Consider the following 18,277-nt stretch of genomic DNA (forward strand, 5'->3'; position numbering starts at 1 on the left):
TAATGATGTGGAAAATGTCTATGTCAAGGTAAAAAAAAACATTAAAACTGTGTAAAATTGTGTATACCCTACATGCCAAGGCATCATTTATATGGTACATATCCAATATAATCTCAATTTATTTAAATATATGTGTGTGTGTGTGTGAAATAAAAAGAGAGAAAGAAATAAAGTTGGTAAGAATATATGCAGAAAAGTGCATGGTTACCTTTGGACAGCGCAATGGAGGGATTATAGACTATTTTAGTTTTTTTAATGTATTTACGTATTTTTTAATAATCTTGTATGGTGAACATATATTATTTTTACTATCCAGTAACAATATTATTTAAAAGGTAAATCTAAAATTTAAAGTGACCTTTATAAAACTTCCTGCTAGAATTGCCTCAGACTTGGTTGGACTCAAAAAATAGCTGTTGGTAGGATTTTTGTTGTTGAGGAACTTTCTTATGATTGTCTGGTTGTATTAAGCATTCTGAGAGTATTCTATTTTTTTCTTATTTTTTTTTTTTAAAGATACATAGATCACACAAAATGTTACATTAAAAAATATAGGAAGTTCTCATATACCCCACTCCCCACACCCCCCACTCCTCCACACTTTGGAGCATTGCTACACAGCATGGATTATAGTTTATGTAGTAGTTTACACTCTCTACCAGTCTATTCAGTCAGTTATGGAAAGATATATAATGTCCTGCATCTGTCCCTGCAATATCACTCAGACAACTCCAAGTCCTGAAAATGCCTTTTCCCTCCTTTGCCCTCCCCCTGCCTTCAGCAACTCCTGTGGCCACTGTCTCCATATCAGTGATATAATTTCTTCCATTGCTATAGTCAACAATAATTTTATAGTAGAATATTTGGGTATTTAAAATACCCAAATATGTTAAGAATTAGGAACTTCTCAGAACCCAGAACATGAAGGAAGCTCAAATCCAGAGGTGTCTGTATTGCTTTGCCATTCCTCAGTAGCCTAGACATGAGGTGTTTAGAAGCTACAAACACAAGGCCTGAAGAGGGGGACTCAGTTCAGAGACTCCTGTCCCCACAATAAGATAAAAATCCTGAAAGTCTGACACTTTCAGCAGGGTAATAAGGAAAACATTCTGCCTAGCAAAGGGAGACAGAGGGTTGTGCCTATTAAAAGAAAGAAAGAAGGAAAAGAAAGAAAAGAAAGGAAAGAAAGAAGGAAGGAAAGAAGGAAAAAGTCTCCCCTAAGAATTTCTAACCACATATTCACCTTCATTCCCACTACTGTTTAGATTAGAATGGTTCTGGGTTGGTAGTGCACGAAGCACAAACAAGGAAATGCAGACCTCACAGGAGGAATATACTTTAAATCCAGGCTTTAATCAAATTCCACTAGCAAAGTTCCAGGGAAGATGAATTCAAAAATTTTATTTTAAAAATCATATAATACACAAGGAAACAAACCCATATGATTGAGAATCAAAACAATACAATCAGACCTGCAAGAATATTAATAATTGAATGATCAGCTATGTAATACAAAATAAATATACTTAACATGTTTAAAGTAGTTTAAAAGGCATTAAAAGAATGAAGAAATAAAGAACGAAAAACTTGAAAATTTGAAGAAGAGTCAAAAAGAACCTCAAAAAAAAAAATAAAACAAAATGCTATTACAAAACATCACGGTAGAAGTTAAAAACTGAACTTAAAATCATATACAACGGGGAAAGGTAAATGAATTGAAATGTACTAAGATCCTTAGGGTGTTCAACATATATTACATTAAATATAAATGTTAAAGTAAAAATTTCTAGAATAAACAAAAAATAGAAATAGAACATATAACTTCCAAACTAATATAGGGAAAACCAAATTTGGGGAAAAAATTCGATCTAAAAAAGAAGTAAAAAAATTTATAAAAAAAGAAAAAGTTTGAAAATTTATGTCCAAACAAAAAGCTGCACATGAATGTTATAGAAGCTTTATTGATAACTGCCAAAAATTGGAAGCAACCACAATGCCATTCCATGGGTAAATGGATAAACAACCTCCAGCACAGCCATACTCAGCTGTGTGACTATTACTCAGCGATAAAAAAGAAATGTACTATCAAGTAATGAGAAAACATGAAGGAACCTTAAATGCATGTTGTTATGTAAAACAAAGTCTGAAAGAGTACATACTGTATGATTCTAACTATATGACACTGTGGTAGGACTACAGAGATAGTAAAAAGATCAGTGGTTACAATGGGTTCAGTGGGACTGATGAATAGGGGGCGCACAGGGCATTTTGGGGCAATGAAACTATTCTGCATGATATCTTTCGGTGGATACATGATATTATGTAATTGTCAAAACCCATAAATCTGTATTAAGAGGGAACCCTAATGGAAACTGTAAATGTTAGTTACTAAAAATGTATCAATACTGATTCATCAATTATAAGAAATTTACCACACTAAGCAAGATGTTACTAACACGGAAACTGTGTATGTAAGTGTGGGCAGGAGAGGGAATATGGGAAATCTACATTCTATGTAATATTTCTGTAAACCTAACAATGTTCTCCAATATCGACCACCTGCTGGGTCACAAAACAAGTCTCAATAAATTTTTAAAAGCTGAAATTATTCAAAGCATCTTCTCTGACCATAGTGGAATGATGCTGGAAATCAATAACAGGCAGAGAACCAGAAAATCCACAAATATATGAACGTTAAATAATACTCAATCAGTAGAATAAAGAAGAAATTAAAAGGAAAATCAGTAAATATCTTGAGACTCATAAAATCACAAACACAACATATCAAAACTTATGGGATGTAGCTAAGGCAGTGCTCAGGGGGAAAATTATAACCCTACATGCTAACATTAAAAAGTAAGCTAACTTTAAAATGCTGTTTGACCTAAAGTAAGGGGGAAATGGAAAGGAGAAATGAGTTTATATGGCTACGAGTTTCTAAAAAAGAGTCTGGAGGCTGGCAGAAGGTTTGCCCTCATGCACAACTGAGCAGAGTCAGAGAGACAGATAAAGCAGATACAACCCCCAGATATTGGTTCCTTTGAGGGCTAAAGAGACCCATGGGAGTTATGGTCATGGCCGATGGGGTTAACTACCAGGGCAGATGGCCCCTCTTTGGAAATGGTGTTTATGTGTGATGAATCTGGACTCAGATGGGATCTCCCTTCATAAGACTTTCATGCTAATGTGCTGGAGGTGCAGTTAATGTTAGGGTTTAAGATATATTTAGGGGATTTGAATCTCTGGACTGACAATGTGATAGCCAGATCCTGAGCCTCAACAGACTCCAGCACCTACAATCTGATTTATTGGACTTACCACACTCAGCTAAGATGGAGTTGAAGAAGGACAACCACCACAACATGGAGCCTAGAGTGATTACAACTGAAAATGGGAGGATTGCATCCAGCATCCAGGTGGAATCTGACCCTCCTCTTGACATAGAGGTGCAATGGACACAACCAATCCAATGTCCACATAGAAGAGGTGGCATTGGATTGGGAAAAGTGGACATAATGGACAAAGGGTATGGGGAAAGGCAGGAAGAGATGAGAGGTGGAGGTGTCTTCGGGACATGGAGCTGCCCTGGATGGTGCTTCAGAGGTAATCACCGGACATTGTAAATCCTCACAGGGCCCACTTGATGGAATAGAGGAGAGTATGGGCCATGATGTGAACCAATGTATATGAGGTGCAGAGGTGCCCAAAGATGTACTTACCAAATCCAATGGATGTGTCATGATGATGGGAACGAGTGTTGTTGGGGGGGGGAGAGGGGGGGTGGGGGGGTGGGGTTGAATGGGACCTCACATATATATTTTTAATGTAATATTATTACAAAGTCAATAAAAAATAAAAAAATTAAAAAAAAAAAAAAAAAAGTAAGCTAAAATCGAAGACCTAACTGCACATCTGGAGGAACAGAAAAAAGTACAGCCAACTAAACCCAAACAGAAGGAAAGAAATAACATAGATTAGAACAGAAAGAAATGAAATTGAGAATAAAACAAGTAATAAAGAGCCTAACAAAACCAAAAGTTGGTCTATGAAAAGATAAATAAAATCTAAAAAACTTTAGATAGACTGACAAAGAAAAAAGATGCAAATAAATAAAATCAGAATTGAGGGCTGACATTACTATTGAAGTCACAAAAATAAAAATCAATCCTAAGAACATACTATAAAAAAATGTATGCCAACAAATTAGATAACTTAGATGAAATGGACAAATTCCCCAAAATGCATAAACTACACTGACTCTAGAAGAAATAGAAGATCTCAACAGACCAATTACAAATAAAGCAATTGAGTAAGTCATCAAACCTCCCAACAAAGAAAAGCCCAGGACCAGACAGCTTCACAGGGGAATTCTACCAATCATTCCAAGAGGAAGAAGCACCACTCATGCTCAAACTCTTCCAAAAAATTTAAGAAGAGGGAACCTAACCCATTTTATGAGACCAACATCATCCCAATATCAAAGCCAGATAAAGATGCTAAAAGAAAAGAAATTTAAAGACCAATTTCTCTTATGAATGTAGATAGAACTATTCTTAACAAAATACCAGCAAAATAAATCAAACAACATACTGAAAGAATTATACACCATGAACAAGTGGGATTTATTGCTGTAAGCAAGAGTGATTCAACAAAAGAAAATCAATTATGTAATATACTACATTAACAGAACAAAGGGAAAGGCATCATTTTTATAGATAGAAAAACATCTGACAAAATCCAGCATCATTTCTTAATAAAAACATTTAGTAAAATAGGAATAGAAGGATACTTTCTCAACAAGATAAAGGGCATATAGGAAAAAGTCATTGCTAACATCATACCCATTGGTGAAAGATCAAAATCCTTCCCTCTAAGATCTGGAAAAAGACAAGGATGTCCACTGTCACCATTATTATTCAGCACTGAATTGAAAGTTCTAGCAAGTGCAGTTAAGCAAGAAAAAGAAATAATACACAGCATCCAAATCGGAGAAATAAATCTTTCATTCTTTCTAGATAACATGATCCTTTATATAGAAAGTCCCAAAATATCAATAGCAAAGCTACTAGAGGTAATAAATGAATACAGCAAAGTGGCAGGGTACAAGATTAAACTCAAAAATCAGTAGTGTGTCTATACATTACTAATAAGCAAGCTGAGGAGGAAATCAAGAAAAAAAAATTCCCTTTACAAAAGCAACTAGAAGAATCACACATCTACGAAGAAATTTAACCAAGGATATAAAGGATCTTTACACAGAAAACTTTAAAAGGAATTTTAAAAAGACCTAAATAAATGAAAGGTCATTCTATGTTCATGGGTTGGACAATTCTACCCAAACAGATTCAATTAGATCCCAATCAAAATTCCAACAGCCTACTTCACAGAAAAAGAAAAGCCAATTATCAAATTTTATTTGGAAAGGTAAGGACCTCAAATAGCCAAAACCATCTTGAAAGCAAAGAGTAAAGTTGGAGGATTCACACTTCCTGACTTTATTTTTATTTTTATTTTTTTAAAGATTTATTTATTTATTTAATTCCCCCCCCTCCCCTGGTTGTCTGTTCTTGGTGTCTATTTGTTGCGTCTTGTTTCTTTGTCTGCTTTTGTTTCTTTTGTCCGCTTCTGTTGTCGTCAGCGGCACAGGAAGTGTGGGCGGCGCCATTCCTGGGCAGGCTGCACTTTCTTTTCACGCTGGGCAGCTTTCCTCACGGTGCGCGTGGGGCTCCTCCACGCGGGGGACACCCTTGCGTGGCACGGCACTCCTTGCGCGCATCAGCACTGCGCCTGGCCAGCTCCACACGGGTCGAGGAGGCCCGGGGTTTGAACCTCGGACCTCCCATATGGTAGACGGACGCCCTAACCACTGGGCCAAAGTCCGTTTTCCAGCACACTTCCTGACTTTAAAACTTACTACAATGCTACAGTGGGTCGAAAGAATATGGAATTGACACAAGGATAGATTTATAGACCAAAGGAATCGAGTGTAGAGTTCAGAAATAGATCGTCATCTCTGTGGCCAAATGATTTTGGACAAGTCTGACAAGTACAGTTAACTGGGAAAGAATAGTCTCTTCAACAACTGGTGTTGGGAGAACTGGATACCATATGCAAAAGAATGAAAGAGGACCCGTATCTCACACCATATACAAAAATTAATCCAAAATGAATTAAAGACCGAAATGTAAGAACCAGGACTACAAAACTCCTGGAAGAAAATGTAGAGAAGCATCTTTAGGCTCTTATGTCAGGCAATGGTTTTTTAGACTTTATACCCAAAGCACAAGCACCAAAAGAAGGAAAAAAAGGAACACATCAAAATTAAAAACTTTCGTACATCAAAGCACTTTATCATGAAGTGAAAAGACAATCCAACCTACTGAATGGGAGAAAATATTTGGAAACCACATATCCTGTAAGACTTTATTTACTTATTCATTTATTTATAGGAGGTATCGGGGATTAAATTTGGGACCTTAAATATGAGAAGCAGGTGCTCAACCACTGAGCTACACCCACTCCCTATAAGGGTTTAACATCCAGAAAATATAAAGAAATCCTACAGCTCAACCACTAGAAGACAAACAACCCAATCAAAAAATAGTTTGAATATATATTTCTTCAAAGATATACAAATGGCCAAAAAGCACATGGAAAGATGTTCAACATCATTAGCTATTAGGGAAATACAAGTCAAAACCACAAGATACCATTTCACACCTACTAGAATGACTAATACTACTAAAACAAAACAAAACAAAACCCAGAGAATTACAAATGTTGCTGAGGATGTGGAGAAATAGGAAGACTTATTCATTGCTGGTGAGAATATGAAATGGTGCAGGCACTGTGAAAGACAGTTTGGCAGTTCTTCAGAAAGCTAAGTATAGAATTACCATATGAACTGGTATGGCAGTTTGGTATTGCTTATGAATTCCAAAAATAGATACTGGATTATGTTTGTAAACTGGTCTGTTTGTCTGGGCATATTATGATGGTATTAGACTCATAGGTTTCACTTTACTTTATTAAATCAAGATTAGGGCTTTTATTTGACCATGTGATTAGGGCAACTCAGTTTGAATCCCTGCCTATAGCTAGCTTTCAGCTGTGGGCTATAAAAAGATGCTCACTCTAAGCTGGGGAAGTAAGAACACAGAGAAAGGGAACACAAGAGTTTAGATTGGACACTGGAGCCCCCAGGAGAGAGCCAAGCTGTTCACCTAGTAGTCTGCAGCTGAAGACACCAGAACCCTGAAAAGCTGAGAAAGCCCAGAAAGAAAAGAGCCCTGGGGAGAGAGATGAGCTATATGCTAGCCTACAGCTGAAATCAGAAGGACCTGGAACCAAAGAAGCATTAGGAGGAAGAGGAAGGCCGAACCTTAGCAGAAACCAGCAGCCATCTTGCTCCAACACATGGCATCAGACTTCGGTGAGGGAAGTAACGTATGCTTTATGGCCTTGTGACTATAAGCTCCTACCTCAAATAAATACCCTTTATAAAAGCCAAAAGATTTCTGGTACTTTGCATCTAGTACCCCTTTGGCTGACTAATACACCTGGCAATCCCATACAAGTTATATACCCAAAGAACTGAAAGCAGGGACCCAAACAGATATTTGCATACCAATGTTTATAGCAGCATTATTCACAATCACCAAAAAAATGGGAGCAACCCAAGTTCCCGTCAACCAATGAATGGATACACAAAATGTGGTATATACACAAATGGAATATTACTCAGTATTAAAAAGGAATGAAGTTTTGATTCATGCAATAGCATGGATGAACCTTGAACACATCATATTAAGTGAAATAAGCCAGACACAAAAGAAAAATATGATCTCACTGATATGAAATAATTAGAATAAGCAAATTTATAGAGTCAGAACCTAGAATAAAGACTACTAGGGGCTGGGTTAGGGATAGGGAATGGGAGTTCACACTTAAATTGTACAGAATTTCTATTTCAGTTGATTGTAAAGTTTTGGCAATGGACAGTGATGATTGTAGCACATTGTGAGTGTAATTAACAGCACTAAATTATATATATGAATGTGGTTAATAGGGGAATTTATTTTTTTTAATAAGAATTTCTTTTAAAGATTTATTTATTTTTTTATTTATCACCGCTTCCCGGCACCACCACCCCCCAGTTGTCTGCTTTTTGTGTCCATTCACTGTGTGTTTTTCTGTGTCCACTTGTAGTTCTTGTCAGCGGCACCCAGAATCTGTGGCTCATTTTGTTGTGTCATCTTGCTGCTTCAGATCTCTGTGTGTTGGTGCCATTCCTGGGCAGGCTGCACTTTTTTTGCACTGGGCGGCTCTCCTTACACTGCGCAATCCTTGCGTGTGGGGCTCCACTATGCGAGGGACACCCCTATGTGGCAAGGCACTCCTTGTGCACATCAGCACTGCGTGTGGGCCAGTTCCACATGGGTCAAGGAGGCCCGGGGTTTGAACCTTGGACATCCCATGTGGTAGGCGGATGCTCCATGCCTTGGGCCAAATCTGCTTCCCAATAGGGTAATTTCTAGTATATATATATATATACTACCAGAGCAAAAATTAAAAGATAAAACATAGGACTGTACAACACAGTGAACCCTATTGCAAACAATGGAATATAGTTAATAATGCAATTATAAAAATGTTCTTTCAAGAATAACAAATGTACTGCACTAATGCAAGATGTTAGTAATAGGATGATATAAGGAAACTGTATTTTATATGTTTTTCACATGATAGTTATGTAAACCTACAACTTCTGTAACAAAAAATTAATAAAAATATGATAGAAAATAATCCAATGTTAACACTAATCACAATCAATGTAAACAACCTAAACTTTCCAAAGATAATGATTGTCAAATTGAGCTAAATAAAATGTTCAGTATTCTATTTTCTAAAGACTTACCTAAAACCAAAGAAGATTGAAAATAAAAGAATGGAAAACCAAAATGGTAAAATATACATCATTAATGCAATTGCCTCCCAACAGCCAGAGAGCATCTCAACACAACAGTCCCATTCCTTTTTAAAGTCAAAATACAAATTCTCTGGTTCTATATTAGTTTTTAGAAAAGAGAGAAATAAAAATCATAAGATAAAGGGATCCCTGACTCTCTTTTGGGGTAGAAGAATTCATAAAGTGTAGATTGTCTCTTGCTGGGGAAACCAGAGTAGCAATGAGCTACTGAACTTTGTATCTTAAACTCCACTGGGCTCTTTTGGGTCTCTTAAAATGCCTCCGTCACTTTCAGTTGCATTAGCAGCAACTGATTTCTAATATATATATGTATGTATATGAAAACAAAATAAGGAAAATATTATGATATAGTATCCCTAGATGCACTCCCCCCACCCTCACACACATATTCACAGGCATCTAGTCAGTTAAGAATTTTAATGCCTAATTTTCTTTCATTTGAAAAAGGAAGGAAATTTGTTTCTAAGTCTATCAAGTAATAGCATCCCTTTATTTACTATCAGGATGATTTTACCTTCCTTGAAGTTTGTACATTAATTTTGCTAATTTATATATGAGGTTTGGAGAAGGAACAAAGGTTGACTCTTATAAAGGAGTCTGTGCTTAAGCAAGCTTGGGGCTACATATTTATGTTTACAAAATTATTTATGGTTTCACACCTATGAAAGAAGATCCTTTGCTTTATAAGGTATGATAGTGTTATGCGTGATGAATCTGGACTCAGATGGGATCTCTCTTCATTAGACTTTCACGCTACTGTGCTGGAGTTGTAGTTGGTGTTGGGGTTTAAGATATATTTAGGGGATCTGAATCTCTGGACTGACAATGTGATAGCCAGGCCCTGAGCCTCAACAGACTCCAGCACCTACAATCTGATTTATTGGACTCTTCTCACTCAGCTAAGATGGAGTTGAAGAAGGACAACCACCACACCATGGAGCCTAGAGTGCCTATAACTGAAAGCGGGAGGATTGCATCCAGTATCCATGTGGAATCTGAGCCTCCTCTTGACATAGAGGTGCAATGGACACAACCAATCCAATGTCCACAGAGAAAAGGTGGCATTGGAGTGGGAAAAGTGGACATGGTGGCTAATGGGTATGGGGAATGGCAGGAAGAGACGAGATGTGGAGGCGTCTTTGGGACTTGGAGCTGCCCTGGATGGTGCTTCAGGGGCAATCACTGGACATTGTAAATCCTCACAGGGCCCACTGGATGGAATGGGGGAGAGTATGGGACATGATGTGGACCATTGACCATGAGGAGCAGAGGTGCCCAGAGATGTACTTACCAAATGCAATGGATGTGTCATGATGATGGGAATGAGTGTTGCTGGGGGGGGGGGGGAGTGGTGGGGTGGGGGTGGTGGGGTTGAATGGGTCCTCATATATATTTTTTAATGTAATATTTTTACAGAATCAATAATAAAAAAAATAAATTAAAAAAAATTCTTATTTTCCCAAGAACATTCATAATCTGAATAGCAAAAATTCTGTTTATAAACAACTATCCAAGAAACCACAAATTGCATAAAATAAGGCATGCCTATAGTACTAAGTTTTCTGGCTGTCCAACTCCCAGCTTTAAGTATCTTTATTTAGACCACTCCCTGCATTAGAACTGGGCCAACCTGCTGTCAGATTACAGAGCCAACTCTAAGAAGAAGTTAAATACCATGGACAGCTGCTTTCCAGGCCAATGACCTCCTAGCACTTTAACAGATCAACAAACCCCAGCAGCTTGGCCAGGCACACTGCAAAAGCTACACTGAGTCAGGTGGAGTTCCTGTGTGCACGGAAACGCCACTGCTTCACATTCCATAGGATTCTTATTTATTTCTAAACAGCTATGGAGCAGTTTTAAGAAGACAGCACCAATTATATATAAGTAAAAATACCCTTAAAACAAAAGTATGCTTGGCATAACATTTATTTCTAAACCTCAGCCAATGTCCTACTTATGTCAAACAAAATTTTACACAATAAAATTTCAGGGCAACAAAGGCATTTGGATGTTCCTTTGGAGTTTATGATCATATATGGCCTGCATATATTCACTATATGTGAACTGAGGCTTAAAAATATGATAACATGACAAACATTAGATGCTTCTAAGGGGACAATGGTTTGCTTAACTCACTAATTCACTGGAGTGAACCCAATCTTCAAAGACTGCTTTGAAATTCTTGAATTTGAAACAATTTATTCTGATTTACTTTTCATTTAAGAAGCGAAGATAAAAGAAAGGGAAGTAGCTTTTATTTATTATTTGCCAAAGACTGTTAGCCACTTAACATTCATTTCTATATTTAATAAATGTCTGCAACCTTATGAAGGAGATATTAGTCTCATTTTCCAAATTAAGAAACTGAAGTTCAGGGTATTTAAGTGACTTCTCTGAGTTCACAGGGCTTATTATAGACCTGAGATTAAAACCCTTTCCTCCCTGAGTCAAAGCTGTGTCATGGCACTACCTAACTTTTTATAATGGATAAAGGTGTCATTAAAAGACATAATAATAAAATAAATACCCACACACAGGGTAGAGCAATTAAAGGGGATGAGAAACTACTACTTTATGAAAAAAAAAAAAGCCATGTCACATTCTTTTCATGCTTCAAAGTGGTCCCATAACATACATCATCAATAATGGAACCAAATTAAAGTTTTCAACTTGTCCATGAAGTAGTTTCAAAGATATTTCACTACCCAAAGGCCAGAAGAGTTGATGCTTTTCTTTAAAAACAAACAAACAAACAAACAAACAAACAAGAACCATGTGATGATTTGTAAAAGAATTTCTAAAATGTGTTCCATCCATTTTCCCAAGCCCCCATCCTCAGTGATTGGGCAAATAAGACAATGAGGTTGTTTTGCATTAAAACATGATTAGCATTGTGTTTCCTATATTCCTGTACAGAACATTTCTCTCTAGGAAGACTCCACTGAGTGCCACATTGGATCTGCGTACTTTTTTCCTGAGTGTTCTGATGATGCCAGACACACTGAGTTCTGCAGGGAGGGTGGAGTAGACCACAGAACCAGAGAGCCACACTCAGGAACTCACCCCTCTTCAGGATACCTTTTGTTCTGGGCTTGGGCAGTAAAATCTCTACAAGATTCTGAAATTGGGCATATGATAAGGCTGCAATTGCCAAAAAAAATTTTTTTACAGCAATGGTTCAAAAGTGAAATCGGCAAGGTGAGATTTTCTGAAGGAAATCACACATCATTACCCACTGTTCCACCTACAGATGTATGCCTGTGTTCTAGCATTTTTGAGGAATACCAAGCAAGACATAGCTATGATATAGACCTTTCTACTCTCCTGATTTATAACCCATTCTGATTAGTGAATGCCAAAAGAAACAATAATGAATAAATGAAATAAATTATAACTATTTAGTAATAAAAGGAAAAAAAAACACATGAACACTGGGTAAAACCAGAAACAGGACAGTTACAAACACAACCTGCTTTCTGTTTAAATTAGGTAAACCCAAAATTTCCAAATAAAGAAATGCACAATATTAAGCATTACAAATTATGGATACAAACAACAACAGTACAGGAATGTCCACCTGAACTGAGTTTTTAAATTATTAAAAAAAAATGACATGACAGTCAATTAACTGAGCAAGCAAAGATCCTCCAGGGCTGCTTTTAAGGAACAGTTCATAATTGACTTACTACGGTCTGTAAACTGTATTTAATAACTTATTTACCAAATGCCTGAAACCAGATTTCCCTCCCCTAAAAGCAAAGTACAGAATCCCCCTGGAATCCTACATACACTATCAGATTGCTCTGTAGTTTCCTGTTTCATAAATGTTGCCAATATAACTTTCAGTCAAGTCAGTGTCTATGTTAATGACGTGCCACTGTGGTGTAAAAAAAGAAAAAAGTACTAAATTCTCAAAAAGACTTTTCATCCTTGATGTGCCTAGGAGATTTATAAGACACCAAGTCATTTCCTTGCCTCTAAAAATATGCCTTTCCCTTGGCAATCGCACAGTACTCTAATTAGAGTAAACACTGAGACTATTAATGCAAACCACTCAAACTAGCAGTCAGTATTGAAAGGAGAGTTTGGGGACCATTCTACTAGCTTCAAAGTTAAAGCAGAGAGAGAAAGGCTCCAAGGATGACTCCGACTTTGGCCCTGAAGGAGGTATATTTAGTTTCACATCCAGATGCTTGTTTGGCATGTATATATTGATAAATTTGAGTTAAACAAGCATACACTAAAGGGCATTTTAGAAGAAATGCAGTAAAAATCATTTCACTTTTGCAATAAGTAGAAACATAACTAATGTTGTTTTTCTGTACTTCATTTCCATTTCATAGCTACTACAAAATGGTCATCAAATTTGACTATAAAGGACTTCAGTGAATTTGGCTAAATTAGTATCACTTTTTTCCCTTTTCTTTCTGGACAAAATATTCCCTTTCCCCAAACATCTGTTTTTTCCATACATGAGAATTTTCCCAGATGCCAGTAAGAAAACTCCACATGTGTGTCTTTGTTTTCTTTTAAAATCACCTTCGAAAGTGATATCCCAATGTTAAGACATAAAACAGAATTGCAGTACTGCATTTGACATAAAATGTTATATTCTTCAGCTCTTATTTTTAAAAATTAATTTACATTTTTGTAGATCAATTTCTTCTAAGCCCTTTACTAATTTGCTTTCCACCTAAGAGGCAAGATGGCCACTACTGCCATTAAAACTGCTTCCCACTCTACTGTAAAAATATTTTGGGTCATGTTTATTAGAGTGTGAAAAATGGACTACAGCTCACAGAAACAGGCAGTTGAGCTTGCCAAAGACTCTCTTTACAATGGATCTTGGTCAGTTCCTGGTCAGGTATTTGAAGCATGATCTTGTGGCTCAAGAAGAATGGCCAGGACCACTCTACTGACCAGTTCTAAGTTAAAGGCTGCTAACTTAAAGATGAAGCTTTGATGACAAGAGCAAACTTTCTTCCATAAATATCTTTCAAGAGAAGGTTCTTGGTACCTGTCATGCAGCAATTTAAACAGAAAAAATCCTCCAACTTGCAAGGCACATATAAACATCAATGAAAATTAAATTGCTCACAAATTCATTATGCCTACTTTAAGAAAATGAGACAACTGCTAAGGCTACTCTAGGATGCTGATGTAACCTGTATTTACAAATAGTTTATTCTGAAGGAAGTAAATTGGGAACTAGGTAGACTTCTACACAAATGTCCTCAAATTATTTTTCTCACTACCATATTAGTCTGGCAGAAAGCAATCTGCTATTCACTATAGCAGAAAACACCATGACATTTTTTAAATGTTGCAAATCTTAAAAACCTTACTCAGCACTATGGTCAAGAAGAACATTAAATAAACCACCACCACCAACCTTTGCTTGGGTCTCTGGTGCTGTCACTTTGATGACTTTATTGCGATTTATCATTTGCTTCACCCATCTTTCTACTTGGACGTTGAATTTCATGAAAACCACGTAGCCACAGTAAGCTGTTAGTAGAAGCAGGCTTTCCCACCACATGATAACATTATCCAGGAAAAAAATAATCAGCATGATCAAGTCAATGATGTAGAAGGACACATCCCGAAAGAGCGGCCACCATGTCAGGTTTAAGATTTCTCTAGAAAATAGAGCACACATGCCAATAACAAAGAGGATATTGAACACTGCTGAGCCCACAATTGTGCCTATGCCAACGTTGCTGTGAGCAATAAAGACCCCTATGAGAGATGTGAAGAGCTCTGGGGCTGAGCCCCCTGCGGCCATAAATGTGGCTCCAGCCACATCATCAGAGATGCCCAGTTTCTCCGTGATGACAGTCAAAGAAGGAACAAAGAACTCATCACAGACAATGGCTAAGGCTATGAACATGTAGATCATTCCAAGGACATGGAGAACGATAGCGCCTTTTCTTCGCTCCTCAAGGGAAAAGATGTCTTTCGGGTAGTCTCCTTGGGCATGTTCTGTACTATTTTCAGATTTGCTTTCCTGAAAAAGTGATGGCTGTGGAGTATAATCCTGAATCTTCTCATTTAAATCTAAGAGAGTTCTTTGACGGTAACCATGTGCTACCCCAGGACCACTTATACCGTTGGCCTCTCCTGTGCTCTGTGTCTCTGTCTCAGAAAAGGCACTGATTGCGAATGGTACTGTGCTAACAGTTACCAGGCCCATGAAAAGACCTATGATTCGAATTAACTTCAGTTTTTTCCTGACATTATAATGTCTCCTGCAGCCAGACAGTGACTCATCCAAATACCAATTCTCAAGGAAGTTGATGGCGGTGCTTTGATGCAGATCCATCCTCGGTCTTCTGATGGATGTGGTAGTCTTCAACCCTGAGAGTCAACCAGATGATTCTTTCATACTTTTCCTCACTTTACAGTTAAAAGTCCTTGTGGGGCACTTTCACAATCAGGGATTCTTATGCTTCACAGGAAATATTTTCATCATTGAAGCTTAAGTAAAAATAAAAGCAAGAATAAGTAAATCATAAATACCATGTCTTCTTTACAAAAAGAACTTTGCAGATATCATAAAAATCCCAGTCTGCCGCTGTGTGACCTTGGGTAAGTTACTTAATTCCTTCCTGCCTCAGTTTCCCCATTTAAAAAATGAAGACAATTACAGCACCTACTAACCAGGGTTGCCTGGAGGATGAAATGACTTAAAGCGTGAATCACATACAATAGGATGTGGCACATAGTAGGCACTTACAGTCTTGTATGTACAAACCCAAATAAACATTTTAGTAAAACCAGCGTTAGATGTAGAATACCATTGTGTATGAGCATAAAAATCTTACAGATGGAAAACCTATGGGTTCATCCCACCTTAAATCATGCAATGAATAACCTACCAGTGCTAAAAAAAATACCCCATTTCTCCCAGTACTTGCCAACTGACAATTATTCAATTTGTTTTCTTTTAGTCCAATTATACAATTCCCAGCTAAAAGCAAACTTTTCTGATCTAATCTTTCATTTGTCTATCATGACAGATTTAAATAGATATGAAAAAGGTTGAGTGTTGGAGGAAGTAGAGGTCGTTTCCTGCAGACATAAAGATCACAAAACCTTATTTTTTCATGAAAAAGCCTATCCTACACCAGATGTAGAAAAGCAGCTCTTCAAAAATTTAAGTTCACAAAAGAATGTTCTGGTGACAGAAGAAACTGTTTTCCCTAAACATTTAGATATTATTTTCAGTTAAAGAATAAAAAAAAAAACTTTAGTCATACAAAAAATAGACAGATTAGTATATTGAACTCGACTCCTAATGCAGTAAATGGTCCCCTAACAAGTAGGCTATTTGGAGACACTGACGTGCATTTCAAAAACAATATGCAAGTTGCAGCAATACCTCTTCCACAAAATCTATCAAAAATAACCCCAACACTGACTCTCCAGTAGATTAGATATTGAAAGCAGAATTTTCATTCTCTACACACGGGGAGATGGGTAACATATCGAGGTGGGGAAGCTGATAATCAGAAGAATGCTTTTTAAATTTTCTTTGAAAACATAGATTTTTCTATATAAATGATTTCGTTTCGAGGCATGCGCTGAGATAATCTCAGGTGTAAAATAAGCTAATTAATCACACGCCCGGGAAACACTGAGATTTGAGGGAGCTCAGGTTTGCAGAGCAGAGAAAAGCAGGAGCATAAACACAAGTGAAACCAGGCTGAGTTGCTGCTACTCCTAAGATAACCCGAACCCATCCAGAGATTCCTGGCTGGCTGCAGATGTCGACGCTTAGCACCAATGAATAAGCGACTTACATTGCCCCGGGGATTCTCACAATGCGCGGACTACAGCAGCGATGGACACAACTGCCCCGGAGAACGCCCAGCTCCTGCCCGACCGCTACCTCCACCGGCGAAGTGTGCCCCCAGCCGCGCCCTAACTTTGCCCTGTCGGGTCCCAAACTTTCCCTAGTGGGTTAAATAAAGGAAAGACGCCCTACTTGCAAGCCGGAGCCGGAATCTGGGATGCAGCTCGGCCCGCATCTCCCGGATCATATGTGGGTGCTTGGGAAGAGGGGCATCGTACCTCCGCGAGTCTGCTCCGACGGCAGGTCCTGCCCCGCGCCCCTCACCCGGGGCCAGAAAGAAGGTTGGTTGGAATGGCAGAGGCGGGGGATCGGGAAACCGCGCCCCGGAGCGGAGTTAGCCAACTCCTAGCGGGGCCTGGGGCGCCCACATCCGCGGCGGAGCCACCTGTGAGCCTGTGCCGCAGGAGAGGGATGTACGCAAAGGGGGTCCCAGGGACAACGGCCACCGCGGTCACCAAACCTGGCAACCGGAGGGAGCCGTGGCTGCGCGCAGCCGGCCGCACTTACCAGGATCCTCCCGGAGGACGCGCACACGGCGATGCCCGAGGCCGGTCCGCCGCTCCGCTCTGCCGCCTTCGCCTCCCTCGGCTTCCGTGCTCCGAGGCCTGGGCTCCGGCTCGGGCTCGCACTCGCCGCCGCTCTCGCCCGCCGGGGCCGGGTCTGGAGGAGACTGAGCCGCAGCGGTCCCGGCGCGCAGCGTCTGGCGCTGCCCGGAGCCTCTGGCCCCTCCCTCCCGCCTGCGCGCGGGGAGCGGGGCCGCAGGGCGCTCACCTCCTGCGCCCTCCGCTCCACGTCTCCCGGGCGCTGAGGCCGACGCCGGTGGCCGTCTCTCTTAGATTACTACGCAGTGGGGACAGGGGAGTCAGGATTTATAGGCGAGCAAGGGCAGAGCGGAGAAATCGTACCGGTCCGTGTCGCGCCTGATTCCCAAAGCCTGAGCGTGCTGCCAACTTTGGGGTCGCCCATGAAGGGTACCTCTCTTCCTCTTCAGTTTTCGGTAAATAGTAGTCCTATCAGTCACATCTTTCTTTAGGCGGCAACTTCAGGCCCGTGTCTCATGGTAGAAAGGCACGGAGGTGGGCAAGGCAAGCTGTGCGGGCCCAGGGTTCCAGGAGTCTGGGGTTTGGATGGTTGGGATGCTGAAGGGTCCTTCGCAGTCTTGCAGGCTGACCCTTTATTTCATGGGTGATGAACTGAGGCTCAAGACACACTGCCATTTGGAGTCACAGATAGGGTTGCAATTCTGACCTCAAGACTCCCAGTCCAGTGCTCTTTCCTACTCTATCTGGAGAGCAATGAACTGAGTCAGGCTTGTTAAGGATTATTGACAAGAATCCGGACGGAAGACTATGCCAAAAGAGACAAACCGATCACTGAAGGAAGGTCCTCTTACCCAGACCCCGGCTCCCCCCAGAACTACCAGGAGGTGC

The 18,277-nt window shown here is 39.3% G+C and overlaps 1 protein-coding gene across 5 annotated transcripts in view; it reads right to left on the reverse strand.

Annotated features, from left to right (window-relative positions):
- SLC24A2 (solute carrier family 24 member 2) overlaps nucleotides 1-17,590 on the reverse strand; it is a 353,299-nt gene extending 335,709 nt beyond the window's left edge. For 2 of the 5 annotated variants that reach the window (XM_058301921.2, XM_004446758.4), the window contains exons 1-2: nucleotides 17,355-17,586; nucleotides 14,385-15,469 (exon numbers count right to left, since the gene is read on the reverse strand). In XM_058301921.2, coding sequence (XP_058157904.1) covers nucleotides 14,385-15,314 — 930 coding nt within the window. In that variant the 5' untranslated portion in view covers nucleotides 15,315-15,469; nucleotides 17,355-17,586. Of the gene's footprint in view, nucleotides 1-14,384; nucleotides 15,470-17,354 lie in introns of all 5 variants that reach the window. The other 3 variants (XM_004446759.4, XM_071216759.1, XM_058301920.2) reach the window with 3 other exon arrangements.
- Between the last annotated feature and the right edge of the window lie 687 nt (nucleotides 17,591-18,277).

Source organism: Dasypus novemcinctus, chromosome 8 (genome assembly GCF_030445035.2).
Source record: "Dasypus novemcinctus isolate mDasNov1 chromosome 8, mDasNov1.1.hap2, whole genome shotgun sequence".
NCBI lineage: Eukaryota > Metazoa > Chordata > Mammalia > Cingulata > Dasypodidae > Dasypus > Dasypus novemcinctus.